This window comes from Fusarium pseudograminearum, chromosome 1, assembly GCF_000303195.2.
Source record: "Fusarium pseudograminearum CS3096 chromosome 1, whole genome shotgun sequence".
NCBI lineage: Eukaryota > Fungi > Ascomycota > Sordariomycetes > Hypocreales > Nectriaceae > Fusarium > Fusarium pseudograminearum.
In genome coordinates, this window is record NC_031951.1 from 9,011,798 (window position 1) to 9,029,599 (window position 17,802).

Below are 17,802 nucleotides of genomic sequence, written 5' to 3' on the forward strand. Positions count from 1 at the left end.
AAATACGGGATCCCGTCCGCTCTCCCATAGTCAAGCCACTAACCGGCGGATTAGTAGTTGGGTCGGTGACGACCAGCGAATCCCCGCTGTTGTATGTTTTTTTTTATCATTCTTATAATTATCCATTGGGATTAGTAGTTTGGATCGAGACATCTTTCAAAACATGTTGACTTACACTCATGATCGCACAGTCTTGCTAGTAATGGTCTTGGAAGACAAGGAACAGACTGTCTTATTTTATGAGCCCGGAAGGATTCACTCAAATCTTTATCACTACAAAAGAACGTCATGATCGTAGAATATTGTCAATGTTCACTACCTAGCGAAGACAGAAAAGAAGACGCCTAAACCGCCGTGTATGATAGACTTCCCAATACGAATCCTTTAGTTACTCAACCAAGGGCTCCCCTTTGCCCAGATAACCTTGGATACGGTTATAAGTCTCATCGCATTGTCCAATCCCCCCCAGATATCCCACGTCGTCGAGAACCTCCTGTTCCGTCTTCTCGATATGATCCCGCAACTGGAAGACGTCACCATCGACAACTTCGCCAGAGTCCCCAAGAGGATACTTGCGTAGCCAAAGATCCCATACACGGTCCCATACGTGATTCGTGCGGATGAAATCAATATCGAAACACTTCTGTTGCCACATCAATTTGTAGTGGAACAACACGGCCGTCATGAAGTGTCCCACCCCTTCACGAGAACCAATCTTCCAGTTCTCTGAGCGCGGCGTCTTTTGCTGGCGCCACATTTCAGAGCATATAAGAAACCGCAAGATAAACTGCTGAAGATCCCATTTGTCTCTGACTTCCATCATAGGGTTGATGTAGCTATGAGCTAGCCGAGCCCTTGCCGCTGTTTTGACGCCGAACATGATGTCCAAAAAGACCGGTCGAGCTTTCAAGAGAGCCTTTTGGAAGTCCTCGTCCGAGAGTCGGTATTTGCGTTCATTGTAATCTGAAATGAAGTTCAAAAACGCAACTCGCACAGGCGGTGAGTCTATAAAGGACAAGAGACCTCTAACTTTGTGTTCCTTTGTGTTGGTGTCCTCAACATCGAAGAATTTCGTGATCACGGCATCAGCGAAGTCTTTAGTGTAAACTGCCACGGGAAGTCCCTCGCGGCTTCTTGGGAGATCGGCTATATGCAGGAGTGGGTTTGAAAATATTTCAAGTTCCTGTTCGCAGCTCTTGTCGTTGCACCAGACCTCTGACGGGTTCGCTCTCCCCTGAGAAACTTGGCGGATAATCAGGGCTCTGCGGATGAGTCGAGAGCGTCGCAATGTGCGATGGCCTTGTACGGCAAAGCGGTCTTCATGTTGAAAAGCTTCAGAAGGGCCTGAGTTCAGAGTACTATCAGTATTTCCCATGGTGTCGGATACGGGGGAAGACGTTGATGGTCATAAGAAGGAACCCATCGTCCCCTTGGGGGGTGGAATGTTATTTATGATGGTCTGACTTCCCAAGAACTGTTCTTGGATACGCCACTCATACCAGCGTTTGGTGAGCACAAGGAGTTAAGAAGAAAGGCCGGGCTTGTCATTGTTCTATGCACAATTTGTGTTCCTAGATGTGTTCAAAGAACACTGGGGAAACAAACAAATGTTTCTTCCTACACTTATGAGCTTTGTTAACTCCAAAGAAACAGATAACATTTTGGCAATTATTAGCACAATAACACGGCATGTACTTCCTGTACACATAGCTCAAAGGGTGACACAATGCCTTCTTTGAGCTTGCGGGCATGCCGCCTCCCAATACCTCTGCCAAGAAAAAACCATTTCTTTGAGACGACTCTCGCGAATCCACTACCATAGGAACTTCCTGCAATTCTTGCTTCCACATAGGCACGGCGTCATATGATTTTTCTCTCCTGGCTCTTCTCCCTCATGCGAAACTCCATCGACATAGTCAAAGGTCAGCTCCTCTCCCCTAGGTATATCCTTGATCGCGAACAAGGCAAGATCATGTATATGTTTATCAGCATGGTCACCCACGCGTGCAAAGATTCGCATGTTGGGCTCGCAGGAGTGGTTGACGAAGCGCGTTGGGCCAGACATGAACTCGCCGTCAACCTCAAGGGAAGGTCCTTTGAGTCGGGTGTCGAGCGATTCTGGATCGGTGAATTTATCCAGCGCGAAAAGGTAAACGTCCTTGCGTTGTGAGATGGCCGATTGACTGCGGCGGCGATCTGCTTCCGTCGATGTGATGATCTCACCCAGATACCGGTCAACAAACTGTCCCTTTTTTATGGATACAGGTGACCTTACTCCTGGAAAGATGGAAATCAGTGGACTGCACACATATTCTCGACAAGAATGTGCACCTACCCCATCCTCGGTCTTCAGTGCGAAATATTTCCAATGGTATAGTCCTGCCACGCTCAACGACGCGGTTAGGGCAGTTTATACTACAGGCACAGCTCTGGTGACACTCGTATATAGGCATCTTGGAGTTGTGGAACTTGGATCGCAAGAGGCCAGCTTTTGCGCCATGGGCGTGATAGGCGTACGCCTTCCTGCGTGGCCGGTCAATATCCATGCCGTTGATAAAATCTCCGAAGGGATCATCGTCATCTTCACTGGAGTCTTCTTCATCTAGGTCAGCCAGACAATGGCAGCCTGTGAACTGGCATTCGGCGTCGTTATCACAGGAACAGCCGCTGTGGAAGCTATCCTCAGCCTGTCTAACTCCAACACCGAGTACCACATTTTTTATGAAGCGGAAATCATCGGGGAGAACCTCAGAGTCTTGATCGTTGACCACCGTGACAGGTAGAGTCGAGTGAGTTGGAAAGGAACGTATTTGACACCAGTGACAATTGCTGCGCTCTTCTTGATAGCCCTGATTTCTAGATCAGTTTTATCTCAACATGCGATAGATATTGTGAGATTTTACCCCTTTGCCATGATAATAAAAATGGCGCTCCGTTGCCCTTTGCATTCTAGACATATTTCTTTGGTGGCAGTGAACGCGCTCCTACTATTGGGGATAGTAAATATAAAGACAATCAATGATTTGTTGCTCGGATCATTTGGGAAAAATAAAAGGCTGGATTGGCTTCAGCCCACGCTTTCAAGCGAAAATTATCCACAGCATGGCAAGATGTAAAGAAGGTACACTCGAGTCGGATCGGATGCAGAAGACCATCAATATTGGAAGCACGGTCAAACTCAAGGTGAGGCACTGAGAACAGCGGACTTGGTGGGTGCTAGCTGAGCATATGCTGTTTTTTAATGGTCATCCCTAGGTGAGAACCTAGCACCAAGATATTTGGTTGCCCCTCTGGGGTAAGGACTCTTGGCTCCCTACCCCACCCACAACGAGCAACATTTGACGATACAACCCCAGCAAGATGCAACAGGGACAACCACCAACCGTCCCTTTAGTTCCTACAGTTAGTATTTTAATTTTCCAGGTTTCGTCTGCTGAACCAATGTGGGATTACGTCGACAATCCTACGCACTCAGTATCCGTATCATTCTACATAAAAGGCCGCGTTTCCCCCGTCCGTTGAATGTCACTGATACATACATAGTACGGTAATCCATCATGAACTTAATCTTCTTTTTTACATTGCATCCTGTCACTGATTGACCGCCTCCTTCACGCAATCAACGTGATCTTTCTACTGTCATTTCTTTTCCCATACACGCACCGTCAATCAGTGCCTTAGACGCTTGCTGAACTTCCCACTAAACCTGATAAAGATCGAATTAATTAGTCCAGAACCCTTCTTGTTCTTTACCTATTTTAAGCTCTAAGAATTAACTAACCGAGTCCCGCTTTTGTACCGCCGCCCCTGGTTGTGACCTGTTGGAAAGCGCCCAGAAAGTGGGAGTTGTTAATAGGTTCGGCGACTCCAGGCCAGACAGGACAGGACCAGACCGAAGCTCGGCTCCCGTCTTGCTTGATTCATTATCTCCTCTTGTTCTGTCTTCTCTTCTATTGCTCTGCGCCTCTTGCCTGCGTGCGCCGCGCCCTACTCCTCCTCTAAACCTCCTCTTTTCGACATCTTACTTATTGCTTCTATTCCCCTTCCTAGCAATCAATTGTGACTCTGGCTAGCCCTACCAATGATGGCTAGTCGCTAAAGTTGGGATCATCATTCCTTCACTCAACCGTTCAATCCACAAGCTCAACGTCGATCGCCGCCGCCCTCGTAGACTACTTCACTGTAGCCAAAATGGTACTGCGATTCTTCAACTCACCCTAAGAATCTCACGATCTCTAACATGCGGTGCTAGGGTTGCTGTCTTTCTCGTTCTTCAGGGCCCAACTCGCCTTACCCGGGTGGCGCACCCAATGCTTCATCGCGCGCTATCAATCCTCCCCCGCTGTCCCTCCCTGAAGCCGCTCAACCACAAATCCCTGCCGAAAGACGTCGCCAGCGTCGTCGCAGTGACCGTCCCTTGGATCAGCACATCGACAAGCCCTTGCGGCGGCACGAATGGACTGCCCGCGATCGCACCTGGACCAAGAGCGAATTGGCAAAGGAACGAGCCGCCTTCTTCGATACACGAGTCACCGGGCGGCCCGAGATATGGCAGACTGTTCATGCAGCGCTGCAAGTTCTATGGGACCCTGCAAGCCAAGACGCCCAGGACGATGGATCAAATGGTCTCGCGACAGCTCAAATGATCCTCTCGGCCGCCGAGATCTCATTACCCACCGGCGACCTCGCCAACGGCGTGTATGATGCTCTTGGAAACTATTATCAACTACCAGAATGGGCTGTTTCCGACCCGCAGAATGTTGGCGAGGATCAGGAAACCGGTGCCAAAGGTGACATTTCCACCGCGGGCGATGACACAGCAGCCGACGAAGAGTTGAGCGACGACGAGCTCGATGGCAAAAAGCAAGAAAAGGGCAAGGAGGTGGACGAGGTACAGAAATTGGTCAAGTTACGAGCCAGGCTCAGTGAAAATGGCCACGACATTAATGTCAAGGTATCAGAGTCAGAAACCGTTCGAAGCGTAGCCAAAAAGATTGCCCTCGAGGCGGATGTGAGTACCCCTACCCTGACCAATTCCTCGTTCGTTGAGGTTCAAACGAGCAGAATGCTGATGTGCTTTCAGCTTGCCTCCACAAAGAAGATCAGGATAGCATACATGGGCAAGATCCTCAAGGATAACTTGTCTCTATCCGCTCAAAACTGGAAGACGGGACATGTCGTGAATGCTCTTGTCTTTGACGTCGTTTAGTTCTTGTGCTTGTCCGTCTTTCACCAACTTGAACCAGTCAATTCTCAAGTTCGATATCCGCCATGAACACTCTTCGCGACCAATATACTAATCACCTTCCTTGCCATACGCCTGCACTCATCCTCACGGCGATACTGTTTTCATTGGTTCATCAACGCCAACTATAATTGGACAATACCCCATCTCATTTATCCTGTCTACTGCATATATTTTTATTGGAGTTGAGGGATAATGGCCGAGCGATAATTTGTTTAGCACTTTGTATTAACGTCGTCTCATGTGTTGAGACGTGGTCCCACCAAACGCACGTATGTATATCGATAAACCCCAACGAGGCACTTGACATGCATGACAATATTCATAATAATTTCATTTTTCCTTGCCGCTCATAACGAGAAGCCACCGTAGCATCCTTATGATGGATGACCTGAGTCTTGAAAACTGTCTCTTTCTTTTTTGAAATCATATGCCTTTATAATCAACATCTACTTGAACCTGCTTACAATGAACTCTACCAGGGACCCATCGCATAGCCTTTTGGTGGGAAAACACCCATTAACATGCTCCGCCCCTGACTCCACTCCTACCAACGTCATGAATCTTGAAATGTTTCGATAGCCCGTTTTCGTGCGATCCGATTCAGGTGCCTTTGCGTATCATCAGTTGATCTAAGACGTTGAGCCAATCTTATTGAGACCCTTCAATGAGCCCAGGCTCAGGGCTAGGCCTTGTGATCGACTCCTTATTCTCACGAACCCAGTAATGGGTCCGTCCTCGCCCTCCTTCTCAATGCTCAGGTTGGCAAGAGCATCCTCGCCTAGTTTAGTGGTTAGCAACGTCCAACACGTAGTGGAGTATATTGGACATACCGAAAACGCTTCTTGCGTACAAGTTGGCGCTCAAGAACTGGCAGTCGCCCTTGAGGCTAGCTTCTGGCGTCAGGCAGTTCATATTTGTGCAAGCCATTAGCTGATCAAGGAAGTCGCGAAGTGTCTTGGCCTTGGAGTTGATGTTGACCTTGTTCTCCCATTCAAACTCAGTCCACATGGTACGGAACTGAGTCTCAGTGCAAGTAGCAGGCTGTATGTAATCCATAATGTCGACATGAAGGTCATTGAGAATAACAACGTTGGTGTCGGTAGAGTGAGCACCATCATAAACAACGTTACCGAAGATAACACCGGTATCTGTTGATGAGACCTTGATCGTGCATTGGACGTTATGGAAGTCATGCGGACCCAGGTTCTGTGTGGTAGGCCGCTCGACCACCTTCAAGTCACCAAGGGTGGCAAACTCAACTGACAGGTTCTGGAGGGTTTCCGTAGTTTGGTTGACCAGAAGGACGTCAAGAACGATATCGAACTGATGGACCTTGACATATGCCTCGGCATAGACGGGGTCGGAGAAACCGGTCAACTGGACTACACGGCTAAGCTTGGAAGAGAGATCCTCAGCGGTGCCCTCGCCACCTGTTGCCCTCTCCAAATCCACTTCAATCTCATCGAGACCATCAGTAGTATTTTTCTTGGCGAGCTGTCGGATAGAGACAACGTCATCAACCTGCACAGCTGTCTTGGCCTTCTCGAAAGCTTCTTTGGCAGCTCGCTTCTTCTCCTCGACCTGAACCATAGCTCGGAAAGCCTTTCTGGTGTCATCTAACCAGACAGTCTCAAGTTCCTTCTTCTCTTCAAACTCAGCCAAAGAGCGCACGCAGGACATGATTCGGTCTACAGAATCCTCGTCGATAGGGGCCTTGACAAATTGAGACTGACCAACACGGATAATGGAAATCATGATGAGCATAGCCTCGGCTCGGAGAGCGTTAGTGCGAGCCTTGTCGGAAGAAATTTCATGGTGTCGCATGACAAGCTTAACTAGAGTGGACGACAACACAGTCGCCAAATAGTAATCACCGTCGAGAATGAGTTGACGCAGAGGGGGCTTCTGAGCGGTTTTGACGGCCTCCAGCCTGGCAGCAGCTGAGGACTGACTGGTCAGAGCAGTCTCAGTAGCGTAAGTGCCATCGGCAAGAACTTTACGTGAGCCAGATGGTGCAGCTGGCTTCGATGTGCCATTGATATGATCCTCAGTCTTCTCATCTCCCTCATGGGAGTCAAGTAGCCGTTGCTCGGAGGCAAGAATTGGCATCTCGCCCAGACTCGCACGTATCCTCTTCCAAGCCTCTCGGATATCCTTCTCTTCAAGGGAGTATTCACCGATGATCCACATGATGCCACGGTAAACCTTGCCAGCTCGGACCTCGCCCAAGGTAGAGACAAGACGTTCGATAATAGTAGTTCGCAGGTTGGGGAACTTCTCAACCACCTCCTTCACAAAGTTGATAACATCGACAGCCGAAACGTTATTGAAGTCGGCGATGAAATCCATGAGAAGTTCCACGACGCTTGCGGCAACCTCAGAGAACTTGATGGCGCACTGATGAATCGAGTGGATGAGGAGTGATCGGTATTCAGTGTTCTTCTCGTATTCTTGATCGACGGTCTTGGAGAGCTCCTTCTTTAGTAAAAGAACAACTTCTTCGACATTCTTACTGGACACCATCTCAAGGGCAAGACCGAGAGCCTTTCTTCGAACGTCGATATCAGTGCTGGACAGGACTCGGAGAATCTCCATAGTCAGGTCGTCAAGGACACCTTCGTTCTTCTTCCGCAGTTGGTCAACTCGATCGAGTACGATAAGCTTAACGTTGTTGTCTGCCTCCTTGATGCTCAACTCGATGAACTTGGCGGCGGCGGCCTTCACAGCAACCGGGTTGTTCGTAAGAGCGGTTAGGGACGATGCGGCTTCGTATACGACGGTCGAGGCACCGGCTTCCAACAGGTCGAAAATCAATCTCAAGTACCGAGCCTGTTGTGACAGTCAGTGGTTGTAGAGCTCCTGCGGACAAAAGCCCGACCAACCTTGTTCTGGGAGTTCTGGACAGCATCCTTTCGAATGAACTCAAGCTCGACAAGCTGAAGAAGTTCTTCTGCGTTGGGGATTCCTTCGAAAACGGAACTGAGATACAGCAAGGCAGCATCATGATCGATACTGGCAAGGGCAGCAAAGCCATTCCTTCGGCAAACACCGTCGCTCTCTCCCTCGAGGAAGGTGGAAATAAGTTCTGAAGCGTCGGGGATCAGAGAAGGCGAGTGTGTGTGAATAGAGGAGATGGCGAAAACGGCATTCTTCCGGACGTATGCATGTCGGTGTTCGAGGCAAGATCTCGCTGAAGAGAGGAGGGGCTCAATAAGCTCAGCTTCCCTCAGCTTGCAAAGGAAGCGGAGAGTGTTTCCTCGGATGTATTCATTGGGGTGTTGGAGATCGTTTCGGATACCGTTACTACGAAGTTACTGTCAGTGATGTTCGGTGGCAGCCACTATCGAGCCTAATAGTATAGGCGAAGGAGGACATAGTCATACCAAACCAAAATCATTTCTTGCTTAAGCTTGCCGGTGCTGTCAAGCTTGGGGCAGATCTCATAGTAGAAGTAAAGGAGCTTCTTGAGAGGCTTGTACTTCGAGGGCATGACAAAACGGATGATGTGCATTAGCAAACTGGGCATGGGATCACCGTTGAGCATGATGGTCAAGATGCGCTTCATGGTCTCGACCTTGCTCTCGTCGGTGCCTTTCTCCAACTGCATGCGCAGGTCGGAAACGGTGGGGACATCGGCCGCATTGTCCTGATGAACTAAACTGTATGCATTCTCAAGAAAGCCAGACATCTTGAGGGGTGTCGCCAGAACCTGGCCGAGAAAGTTGCTGAATGTGTTTGTTGTAGATGGGACGTGGCTCTTAGGGGGGAGCGGCGGGTGGATTAGTAGGTTGATTGGAGGTACGAGTATAGGTGGTGTCGACTTCGGCGGTGGGGAGGCTCAGCTCAGGGGTTCGGGCTGCTCTAAAGCTTCAATTGTCGGGACAAGTAGCAAGATATGCCTGGGCCATTCGTTGAGTTTTTCTCAGCGCGCAATCGCTGTCGGTGTTTTGTTGGAATCACCTGTGGTAATTTTGACCAACTTTGGACAGCGTCTTCAAGAAGATCTGTCCTGCCAGCGATGCCCGTAGAACAGGTGGCACTAAGCCGACTAAACTGAAGGGATGAGGTCACGTGAATCCACTGGGGGTGCCGTATGTACTTCAATCCGCAACATCACGGCTACCTCACCTTGAGCCTTGAGCCAATTAGTCGCGCTGTTGATGTCCTCGATGTAAGTAAGGATTATAGAGAATACCTATTTATCAATAAATCATTATCTATAGGCTAGGAACAGTTTTTATACAATATCCGAGGGTTGAACAGATGATCAGAGTTGAGAAGGTTGTTTAGCATTGGCTGCTAAGGTACCTTTGGCAGGATGAACCAGCCTGGCGACGGTGAAGGCTTTACCTGCAATTGGCATGGTGGCAGGTAAAGCTATCTGCCCCGCCAATGGGTCCGTGCATGCATACATACACCTCCATTGAACTAACAGGTCCCGCCATTCTTTCTCAGCCTTGCGATTCTGATTGTTGGGTTTATTTCTTGACCACAAAAAGTCTACACCTTCGACGCGCTTTCTCATATATGCAGCTATGTCGTCGTCAAACGAACCATTCTATCTGCGGTACTAGTATGCATTCGCGTTGACTCGGATATCTTTGCGAGTAATGCTAATGACGTCTCTACAAACAGCTCTGGCCACATGGGTCGTTTTGGTCACGAATTCTTAGGTACGAACAACCTCGAGCTATTGGGCTTATGAATATGTTGGTTCTGACGGGACGTCGATCAGAGTTCGACTTCCGGGTTGTTGGGGACGGTCGCAGCGCGGTAGCCAGATACGCCAACAACTCCAATTACCGAAACGATAGCTTGATTCGAAAAGAGAGTCAGTATCACCCCTGAAACCCGTACAGCACCTTTTTCTCTGACAAGATTTTAGTGTGTGTAAGCTCCGTTATCGTTGATGAAATCAAGCGCATCATCAAGACAAGCGAGATCACAAAGTACGTCAGCCCCATTGCGCCAGAACCTTCATTGAGCAGCCCTGACTATATCCAAACAGAGAAGATGATTCAAAATGGCCGCAGAAAAACAAAGACGGACGGCAGGAGCTGGAGATCCGGATTGGTAACGACCACATTGCGTTTGAGGTCAGTTTCGAAGCAGCGGTCTTCCCGAGGACACAATTAACAACAAAACAGACCGCCAAGATTGGATCCTTAGTCGATGTCACTGAGTCCGCCGATCCCGAAGGGCTGCGAGTATTCTACTACCTCGTCCAGGATTTGAAGGCCCTGGTTTTCAGTCTCATCGCTTTGCACTTCAAGATCAAGCCCATCTAAACGACAAAGAAGGCGACAAGGAATGAGTCGTGGCATTGGCCGCTCAAAACGGTCAATCAGACTTATAATGGTGATAATGACGCATCTGGTGTTTATGAACGATACCCAGCTGTCAAAGGCGCGGAACGCTATCGCCAACACTGAGCGTGTACTCTATATATTACGAATTAAGGAAGCATGCTTGTAAAAAAAAAAGGGAACGCTATTGTAACGATGAAGATCCAAGAAGGCAGCTCCATCGTCTTTTTTGTTCCATACAGTAACGAAGGAGCAGTAACACTACGTCGGATATCGGAGGCGAATGACCACAAAAAAGATCTTTAAGGCCCGGATAGCAAAACACGACAATTTGACAGCGTTGCGCAACCCTCAATTATGGATGACAATGCAGGGTAGGAGGATTATGCCGTATTTCATGTCTAGGTAGCTATAGTCATACAATTCCGTATAGCTCCAGTAACGTGTTTGACCCATATGATAGGCTCACGTAAGGTCTAGAGAGTGACGATCTTGAACCAAACAGAAAGGATTTGCATAAAGTAGGCAGTTGGGGCAGTGTGTTGAAAATGAACGATAAAAACAGCCTTCTCTGATATGTGTTCTTAGGTTGGTAGGCAGCTACCCAGTCAGGAACATCAAACTAGATGCAACCGCCATAGCAAAAACATTCCCGGCCGGTGTTGCGACAAAAATTGGATATCAATCATGCCAGTAACTCTTGGAGCGCATAGTATTGGACGTGGCACAGTATGTAGTATGGCCAGGCTCGTCACAGCCTCTAGGGTCATATATCCACTTCTAACGCGCACCCACTTTTAACGCACTTTTCGCAATAGTAATTTCCTAACCCCCTTATAATTATTCTTCTAAAAACACTATTAATTATTATTAGAAAAAATCTAGATTTTTAATATAAATACTTTTAACCCTAAAGAATATAAAGCTATTATAAAAATCTAAAATTAAATATAAAATAGTACTTTAATTTATTAATATATAAAAGAATATAAGTTTTTTAAGCTTACTTTTTATTATAGATTAAATAGTATAAAAATATATAAAATAGCTTATTAAAGTTAATAGTTATTATCTCTTAAGTAAAAAAAGAAAATTACTTTATTTATTAAATATAAAGAAAATTATAGCTAAGCTTTAATAAAAGCTAAACTATATAAGCTTATTAATATAATTATATACTTTAAATTAATAAACCTTAAAATTAATTACTATTAGCTAAATAAATTCTTAAGATAATATAAAGATATTAATTTAAAGAATTTTAAATCTTTTAAATATACTTATTTAAAAGAGATTATTCTTAAAGTAATTTAATAATTTTATATTAATTTAATATAGACTATAAAAGACCTTTTAATTAGTTTAAATTAAATATATAATATAAATTAATATAGCCTTTAAGAGTTTAATTTAAGATTAAATAAAATATTTAATATAGCTATTATATATAAATCTATTATTATTATAAGTAATAATAAAAATTAAGTAATAATAATAAAGTTAAGAAATATATAAAGAATAGCTTTTTTATTTATTATAGTATTTATTAAGGAAAACTTATAAAAATAGTAATTTCTTATTATTTTTTTTAATTAGAGATATAATATAATAAAAAATAGCTAGGCTTTTTAAGCTATATATTTAAAATAGTTAAAAGAGATTTTCCTATTAAAAATAAAGCTAAAAAAATAAATAGATTAATAAATTCTTATTTTTAATAGCTTTATAAGTTATATATTAATTTAATTTTATTTTTTTATTTTATTTTATAAAATTTAAATTATATATTTATTATTATATTTATTATATATTATATAGCTATATAATATAAATATATTTTTACTATTAAAAGTAATATTTTATTAACTTATAAAGTAATTTATTAATATATAAAGTAATAATATAATTAATAAGTAATATTTCCTTTAATTATATAAAAAAATAAAATATAAAGCTATTATAAAAGAGAATATTATTAATAGTTTTTATAGTATAAAAATATAGCTAATTAATATAAAAAAACTATTTTTTAAAATTATTATATTAATAAAGCTATTAAGTTAAAATCTTAGGCTTATAATACCTTAATATTAAAGAGTTATATTAAAGGATATTTTATATATATTAAAAAACTAATATAACCTTTTAAATTAACTTAATAGCCTTAAAGCCTAATAAGATAAATATAAAAAGGATTTCTATTAACTAAAAATAAAAATAGCTAATAAGTTAAATTAATTAATTACTTAAAATATTATAAAATAATAAAAAACTATATATTTAAAGGCTAAAATAGAGTTATTTAAGCTATAAAAGTAATATAAAGTTATTTAATATTTATAAGCTTATTATTTAATAGCTAAAGAGATATATAAGTTAAAAAAAGCTAAATTAAAGAAATTAAAGAAAAAGTATAAAAAGGATATTAAAAAGTTAAAATCCTAAAAAAAGAATAATACTATTATAATCCCTAAAGATTATAGATTATAATATTATTTTATATTACTTAATTTATATATAAATTAATAATAATATTATATATTAAAGTTATTATAATAACCTCAGTTAATACATCAGAAGTAGGTACGCATCAGAAGTAGGTACATGACTCTAGAAGGCCCATCACCCCATACGAAATGCAGGCAGCAATGTGGTGGGGGAATGCTGGGGGCAGCCTGATGCTGGTCCTATATAACTATGGGGCAGCGCGGAAGCAGCCCGATGATTCCTGATGCGACACGAAGAAAAAGCATCTGATCTTGATGTCGATATTGACTCAAGTTCCAGGGGAAGGATATGCATAATTACTTCTAGGATAAACGAAACAGCCCATGCTCTCGTATAGTTAGGAAGATCCCATCACCGGCAGATCGTTTTATCACACTTTCGCTTCCTTTCACGGTAGTCTTGTTAAGGTTCATCCTGGCCCGCTTAGATGGAACTGTCCCTCGCCAGCCTCAGCATCCATCGCAGCCCAAGATAAAAAAGAGGGTAACAATGCAGAATGAAGCTCAATTTGCATGCTTCATGTTACTTCAAAGTTGTTGAATACTAAGTCACTCTCTCCTATGAGATCCAAGTATGAGTATAATTATTGATATTGGATTATGATGGATGAATTGAACGAATTGCTGCCGTTCGGCTTCTTATCTAATGTATGTAAATCACTAGTCTAGATAGTTGGAATACATTATACCTGTGTTCCGGGGGTTTCCACCGTTGACAACGACGGGCAGTCTTCTTCCAAGCCACCCTCCAGACTATGATGATTTGTCTAGGCTCGAGTCAATGTTACACGGCATCAGCCATCAGTCCAACACACAACACCTACTAAGGCACGATACGGACACAGACCAGGCACTGTAGGTAGCGTGCCATGATCTAAAGTGGACTAAGAATTGGAAGACTTTCCGTCTTGCCGAGTGGAGGTTGATGAAGTCCCCCACATATCCGCTACAGAACCCCAGAACAAGAGAACGGGATGCTAGCCTACTAAGGTCAGGGCAGCCAGCATCACCGACCGACTTGATCTCCGTTTCTTTACCATCGTCCCATTCGCGATCTAACATACCTATATTACTTTCTTGCTTCCTCCTACTTTCCTCTTGTGACCTAATACTTCCTTGTATTACTACCGTACTGCTTGACACCCTATCTCTTTGTCATGGGGACCTTCTGAAAGCTTTATCCGCGATACCAGACTCATCTTACGGCTCTAGTCTAGCCCCCGAGATCGCCACCCGTTTGGTGATTAACACTAACTTGCTTCTCCTCTCTGGCATCGAACAACGCTCGACGTCAGGGCAGGCCTTTCAACCTGCATCGTCCACCTTGATACCCTCGATTTTGCTTTATTCGCGTTTCAAACTGTTACCTACGCTGCGTCGATATACTCGTTGCTCAATTGTACTGTACTTCATCATTCGTCACATACAATGCCAACGCCATCATCAAATCCACCTGTCGAGGCATCTTCGCCGCGCTCCTATAGTTTCTCAACATGCCCTGACGACGTCCAAAGTCAACCACACCCTGCCTGGCAAGCACGCGACGAAGGCCAAGCTCGTGCTGATGACGTTGGTATCCAGTCTGGCCCCGGCCTTTCTGTAGATGGTGCATCACCGCTCACCATCGACGCGTCGACTGCACCTGGGTGCCCGAATGACGATACCACCATGTACGACGGACGCCCATCAAACGACCTGTCTTCAAGATCCACCACTATGTCCCCACGCCCTCAAACCGCCACTACTACCGCAACAACTCCTATGCATGAAGGGTTTGGGCCCGAAACGAAGGGAAGGGACGCCGAAACCGGCAACCAGTTGAGTCGAGAGCCTCCCAACAGCACACAGCAGGCCAGGGAACCCCAATCAGCTCCCTGTGAATCATCTAGGCGGAGGGGGTCACCGAATCGGGAGTCGGAGAGTATTGATTTTGATGCGCAAGAAGATGAGCTCTGGTCCCCATCCATGGGCCCTGACTACTCATGTATACGGGTGAGTCAACTTCAAAAGTTCAGTTATTATGATGCAACTTTCTGACAAAACGAAGACTATTCCATCAGCTCCGTCTTCCTACCTCCGTCCAGGTAGCAAGTTCCACGGTACACAACAATCGGAACGCCAGGTCTACGACGTGCAAGTTGAAATCAAACATGTCGACATGCGAGAGTCTTTCCTTTGCGGCTATCTCCGGATTCAAGGTTGGTGCTAGGCACATGTCATTTTTTTACCAACACAAAACTGACTTACCGTCGAAGGTCTGACCGAGGATCATCCCACTCTTACAACATATTTTGAGGGAGAAATCATCGGATCTAAATATAGCTTCTATACTCAGCACGAGAACTGGGGCGCAAATAGCAAGGTTGACTTGAGCCACTGGGCGAAATTTACAGCCTTTCGTCCATTTCAGAAGCAAGCCCGTAAGGGACCCGTCATCATTCGCGATGCCGCCCAACGAGAAACTATCTTCATGCGATGGAAAGAGCATTTTTTGGTGCCAGACCACCGCGTCCGCACAATATCTGGCGCCAGTTTTGAGGGTTTCTATTATATTTGCTTCAACCAGGTTAAAGGCGAAGTGAGCGGCATCTATTTCCACTCTAAAAGCGAAAAGTCGGTTTGTCATTCCTGTCACTTGTCGGACTCCTCAACTAACTGGCCACAGGTTCCAACAACTGGAATTGAAACATGTTCCCGATCGAGGATGCTTCGCTGCGACCGAGTTCCGCTAAGCATATTGTACTTCGGGGCAATGCCTGTGGCACAAATTTGGAGCGTGACGTTGCCACGTGTATGGGCAAATTACCAAGACCGTTTCTATGACGGTACAGGAGGTCGACACTATTACAATACATAGATGAGGATACAGGGAGCTATGAATCTGGTATTATGACAACTTGACGAACATGCACGAACTCCATTGCGAGCCATATCAGTGTTTGGGATTTGTTTTTGGGGGTAGCCTGTCACGTATGAATCTGGAGCACAGGAAATTCTTGATGGGAGTAGAGCGAAGTCTTGTGAATGAGGTTTTATTCATCTGCCTCGAACTTTTTGAAATATCCGCGCCGAAATGGGTTGAGCTCGTCTGCTGATGTCCCCTCCAACTTGAGTTTTTGTCGGTTTGCATAGGTCTCGAGGGCTGATTGTGACACTTGTGAGTCGGGGAGTCGACGATAAGTGATTAGTCTCCTTGACCCTAGCAGGTGTTAGCATGGGGAAAGTGAGAGGGCGATGCTACAAGAACAACGTACACTTATTGAAGGACTGAGTACAAACCACGACCACCTCCATGAGGGGATGCGTGGGTGTCGGGATTTCCTGGTTTTCATCGTTGGCAGTTGGCATCCAGAATGACAGCCGTCCATCGTCAACGAGAGTATTGGCTGCAAAGTCAAGAATATCATCGAGCATTACCATAAAACTATAGGGCTTTTTGGGCGGCACGTAGGTTGGTTTCCTGCTATGGTTAGCGTAAGAGTAAGTGCAGTCGGCCAATGTATAACGAACATTCCATGTTGCTTGCCTTGCTCTATTAGCCATGGTGTCTTTTCGGGATCGCGAAGACCAAGCACCCTCAATCCTTCTCGTACACCATAGGGCGGATCGCAAACGATTCCATCCCAGGTCCTGCGATGCCGCCTAATGGGGGTGTTGGTCAAGTCGGCAGAAAACACATCTCCCAAGCAAGAGCCTATGCCATATTGGTCGAAATTCCCTTTAAGACTCTTTTTCCCACCCTCGCCGCGGATGCTACGCCCGTCGATGTCGCTTCCAAAAGCGAGAGCACCGAAGTGAGCGCACGCAATAGGAAAGGAGCCTGTCCCAACGAATGGGTCGTAGAACAGCTTGCCAGGAGCAGCTAGGGCAATGTTGGCCGTGACCAGCGCGAGCTCTGAATCCATGCTTGTTGTTGAAATGTAGCCCCTCTTCTTTAAGTCAAATCGAACCAGAATGTCCCGCGAGGAGTTGCCAACATGGCGGGCAAGATACATGGTCGTGGGATCTGGGACGTTTAGGGGTACGCTGTCGTACGGCCACATCTCGAATATGGTGAATAGGTTGTCTGGATTAGACATCTTTACAGGCCCAGTCCACCCCAGAAATCGGAAGGAGTTGATGAGCTCGATTCGCTTCTTCGCAGAGCGAGTCCCTTGATAGGGATCAACATCAAACTTGAATGACCTTCCGAGATAGCTATCCCAGACGTGGGATGTGTTTGTCTTGACCGATTCGTGGAGTTCGTCCAGTGTACTTCCTTTGCCCCAGAGCTCATGTATAGACTGAATGAGGATGGATCTCTTGGTCAGGCGTTGGGCGGCTTCGACCGAAGCCAGCTGTACGACACAAAAGGGGGACTATTTTTTTTCAGTAAGTCTCTAACAAGCATGTATTGATGTGAAGGATAACGGACGTCTTGACTATAGTCGACTATTTTCATTTCCAGGCCCTCAACCAGGGCCAGTGCCTCGATTTCGGGCACTCGAAAGGTCTCATGCGCCTGCGCAAATTTAATCAAGAACTCCATCTTGGTTCTTAGGCCTCGAAATGCCGTCAGGTCTGAAAAGAAGCTGACTTGACCAGCTTTGTGGTAAAGATGCGAGTGTGGGGGAGGGCAAATTGTTGTTGAAACCTTCTCGTTGAGAAACTGCTTTTTGCAGCAGCACTACCACCCAAGCACAGTCTCTAAAGTTGCGTCTTTACGATTATAACGGTAAAAGTACCGAAACCCGCCACAGCT

The 17,802-nt window shown here is 45.2% G+C and overlaps 8 protein-coding genes across 8 annotated transcripts, besides 17 other annotated features; 4 read left to right on the forward strand and 4 right to left on the reverse strand.

Moving 5' to 3' along the window:
• Nucleotides 1–102: a repeat region.
• Nucleotides 103–388: 286 nt separating this feature from the next.
• Nucleotides 389–1,375, reverse strand: FPSE_10782 (uncharacterized protein; the record flags this gene model as incomplete). The annotated part of the gene is made up of 1 exon (XM_009263899.1): nucleotides 389–1,375. The coding sequence occupies one exon, from the start codon at nucleotides 1,373–1,375 to the stop codon at nucleotides 389–391; it is 987 nt and encodes a 328-aa protein (XP_009262174.1).
• A 438-nt stretch (nucleotides 1,376–1,813) lies between these two features.
• FPSE_10781 (uncharacterized protein) lies at nucleotides 1,814–2,914 on the reverse strand (the record flags this gene model as incomplete). The annotated part of the gene is made up of 3 exons (XM_009263898.1): nucleotides 1,814–2,277; nucleotides 2,336–2,856; nucleotides 2,904–2,914. 3 exons carry the CDS (start codon nucleotides 2,912–2,914, stop codon nucleotides 1,814–1,816), a joined length of 996 nt encoding a protein of 331 aa, XP_009262173.1.
• Nucleotides 2,644–2,799: a mobile genetic element.
• A 1,277-nt stretch (nucleotides 2,915–4,191) lies between the features above and the next one.
• On the forward strand, nucleotides 4,192–5,209 carry FPSE_10780 (uncharacterized protein; the record flags this gene model as incomplete). Its single annotated transcript, XM_009263897.1, has 2 exons — nucleotides 4,192–4,194; nucleotides 4,253–5,209. The coding sequence occupies 2 exons, from the start codon at nucleotides 4,192–4,194 to the stop codon at nucleotides 5,207–5,209; spliced, it is 960 nt and encodes a 319-aa protein (XP_009262172.1).
• Nucleotides 5,210–5,877: 668 nt separating this feature from the next.
• On the reverse strand, nucleotides 5,878–8,936 carry FPSE_10779 (uncharacterized protein; the record flags this gene model as incomplete). The annotated part of the gene is made up of 4 exons (XM_009263896.1): nucleotides 5,878–6,026; nucleotides 6,079–8,077; nucleotides 8,131–8,551; nucleotides 8,632–8,936. 4 exons carry the CDS (start codon nucleotides 8,934–8,936, stop codon nucleotides 5,878–5,880), a joined length of 2,874 nt encoding a protein of 957 aa, XP_009262171.1.
• Nucleotides 8,937–9,955: 1,019 nt separating this feature from the next.
• On the forward strand, nucleotides 9,956–10,536 carry FPSE_10778 (uncharacterized protein; the record flags this gene model as incomplete). Its single annotated transcript, XM_009263895.1, has 4 exons — nucleotides 9,956–10,079; nucleotides 10,134–10,197; nucleotides 10,257–10,344; nucleotides 10,396–10,536. The coding sequence occupies 4 exons, from the start codon at nucleotides 9,956–9,958 to the stop codon at nucleotides 10,534–10,536; spliced, it is 417 nt and encodes a 138-aa protein (XP_009262170.1).
• Nucleotides 10,537–11,241: 705 nt separating this feature from the next.
• Nucleotides 11,242–11,963, forward strand: FPSE_10777 (uncharacterized protein; the record flags this gene model as incomplete). Its single annotated transcript, XM_009263894.1, has 5 exons — nucleotides 11,242–11,283; nucleotides 11,574–11,581; nucleotides 11,620–11,633; nucleotides 11,846–11,859; nucleotides 11,949–11,963. 5 exons carry the CDS (start codon nucleotides 11,242–11,244, stop codon nucleotides 11,961–11,963), a joined length of 93 nt encoding a protein of 30 aa, XP_009262169.1.
• Nucleotides 11,413–11,462: a repeat region.
• Nucleotides 11,481–11,680: a repeat region.
• Nucleotides 11,714–11,947: a repeat region.
• Nucleotides 11,959–12,172: a repeat region.
• Nucleotides 12,173–12,220: 48 nt separating this feature from the next.
• Nucleotides 12,221–12,274: a repeat region.
• A 20-nt stretch (nucleotides 12,275–12,294) lies between these two features.
• Nucleotides 12,295–12,324: a microsatellite.
• Nucleotides 12,325–12,355: a repeat region.
• Nucleotides 12,356–12,571: a microsatellite.
• Nucleotides 12,572–12,605: a repeat region.
• Nucleotides 12,578–12,621: a repeat region.
• A 31-nt stretch (nucleotides 12,622–12,652) lies between these two features.
• Nucleotides 12,653–12,695: a repeat region.
• Nucleotides 12,665–12,708: a repeat region.
• A 52-nt stretch (nucleotides 12,709–12,760) lies between these two features.
• Nucleotides 12,761–12,839: a repeat region.
• Nucleotides 12,840–12,862: 23 nt separating this feature from the next.
• Nucleotides 12,863–12,912: a repeat region.
• A 115-nt stretch (nucleotides 12,913–13,027) lies between these two features.
• Nucleotides 13,028–13,112: a microsatellite.
• Nucleotides 13,113–14,489: 1,377 nt separating this feature from the next.
• FPSE_10776 (uncharacterized protein) lies at nucleotides 14,490–15,793 on the forward strand (the record flags this gene model as incomplete). The annotated part of the gene is made up of 4 exons (XM_009263893.1): nucleotides 14,490–15,053; nucleotides 15,109–15,259; nucleotides 15,317–15,674; nucleotides 15,727–15,793. 4 exons carry the CDS (start codon nucleotides 14,490–14,492, stop codon nucleotides 15,791–15,793), a joined length of 1,140 nt encoding a protein of 379 aa, XP_009262168.1.
• Nucleotides 15,794–16,093: 300 nt separating this feature from the next.
• Nucleotides 16,094–17,589, reverse strand: FPSE_10775 (uncharacterized protein; the record flags this gene model as incomplete). Its single annotated transcript, XM_009263892.1, has 4 exons — nucleotides 16,094–16,260; nucleotides 16,316–16,521; nucleotides 16,572–17,419; nucleotides 17,476–17,589. The coding sequence occupies 4 exons, from the start codon at nucleotides 17,587–17,589 to the stop codon at nucleotides 16,094–16,096; spliced, it is 1,335 nt and encodes a 444-aa protein (XP_009262167.1).
• Nucleotides 17,590–17,802: the final 213 nt, after the last annotated feature.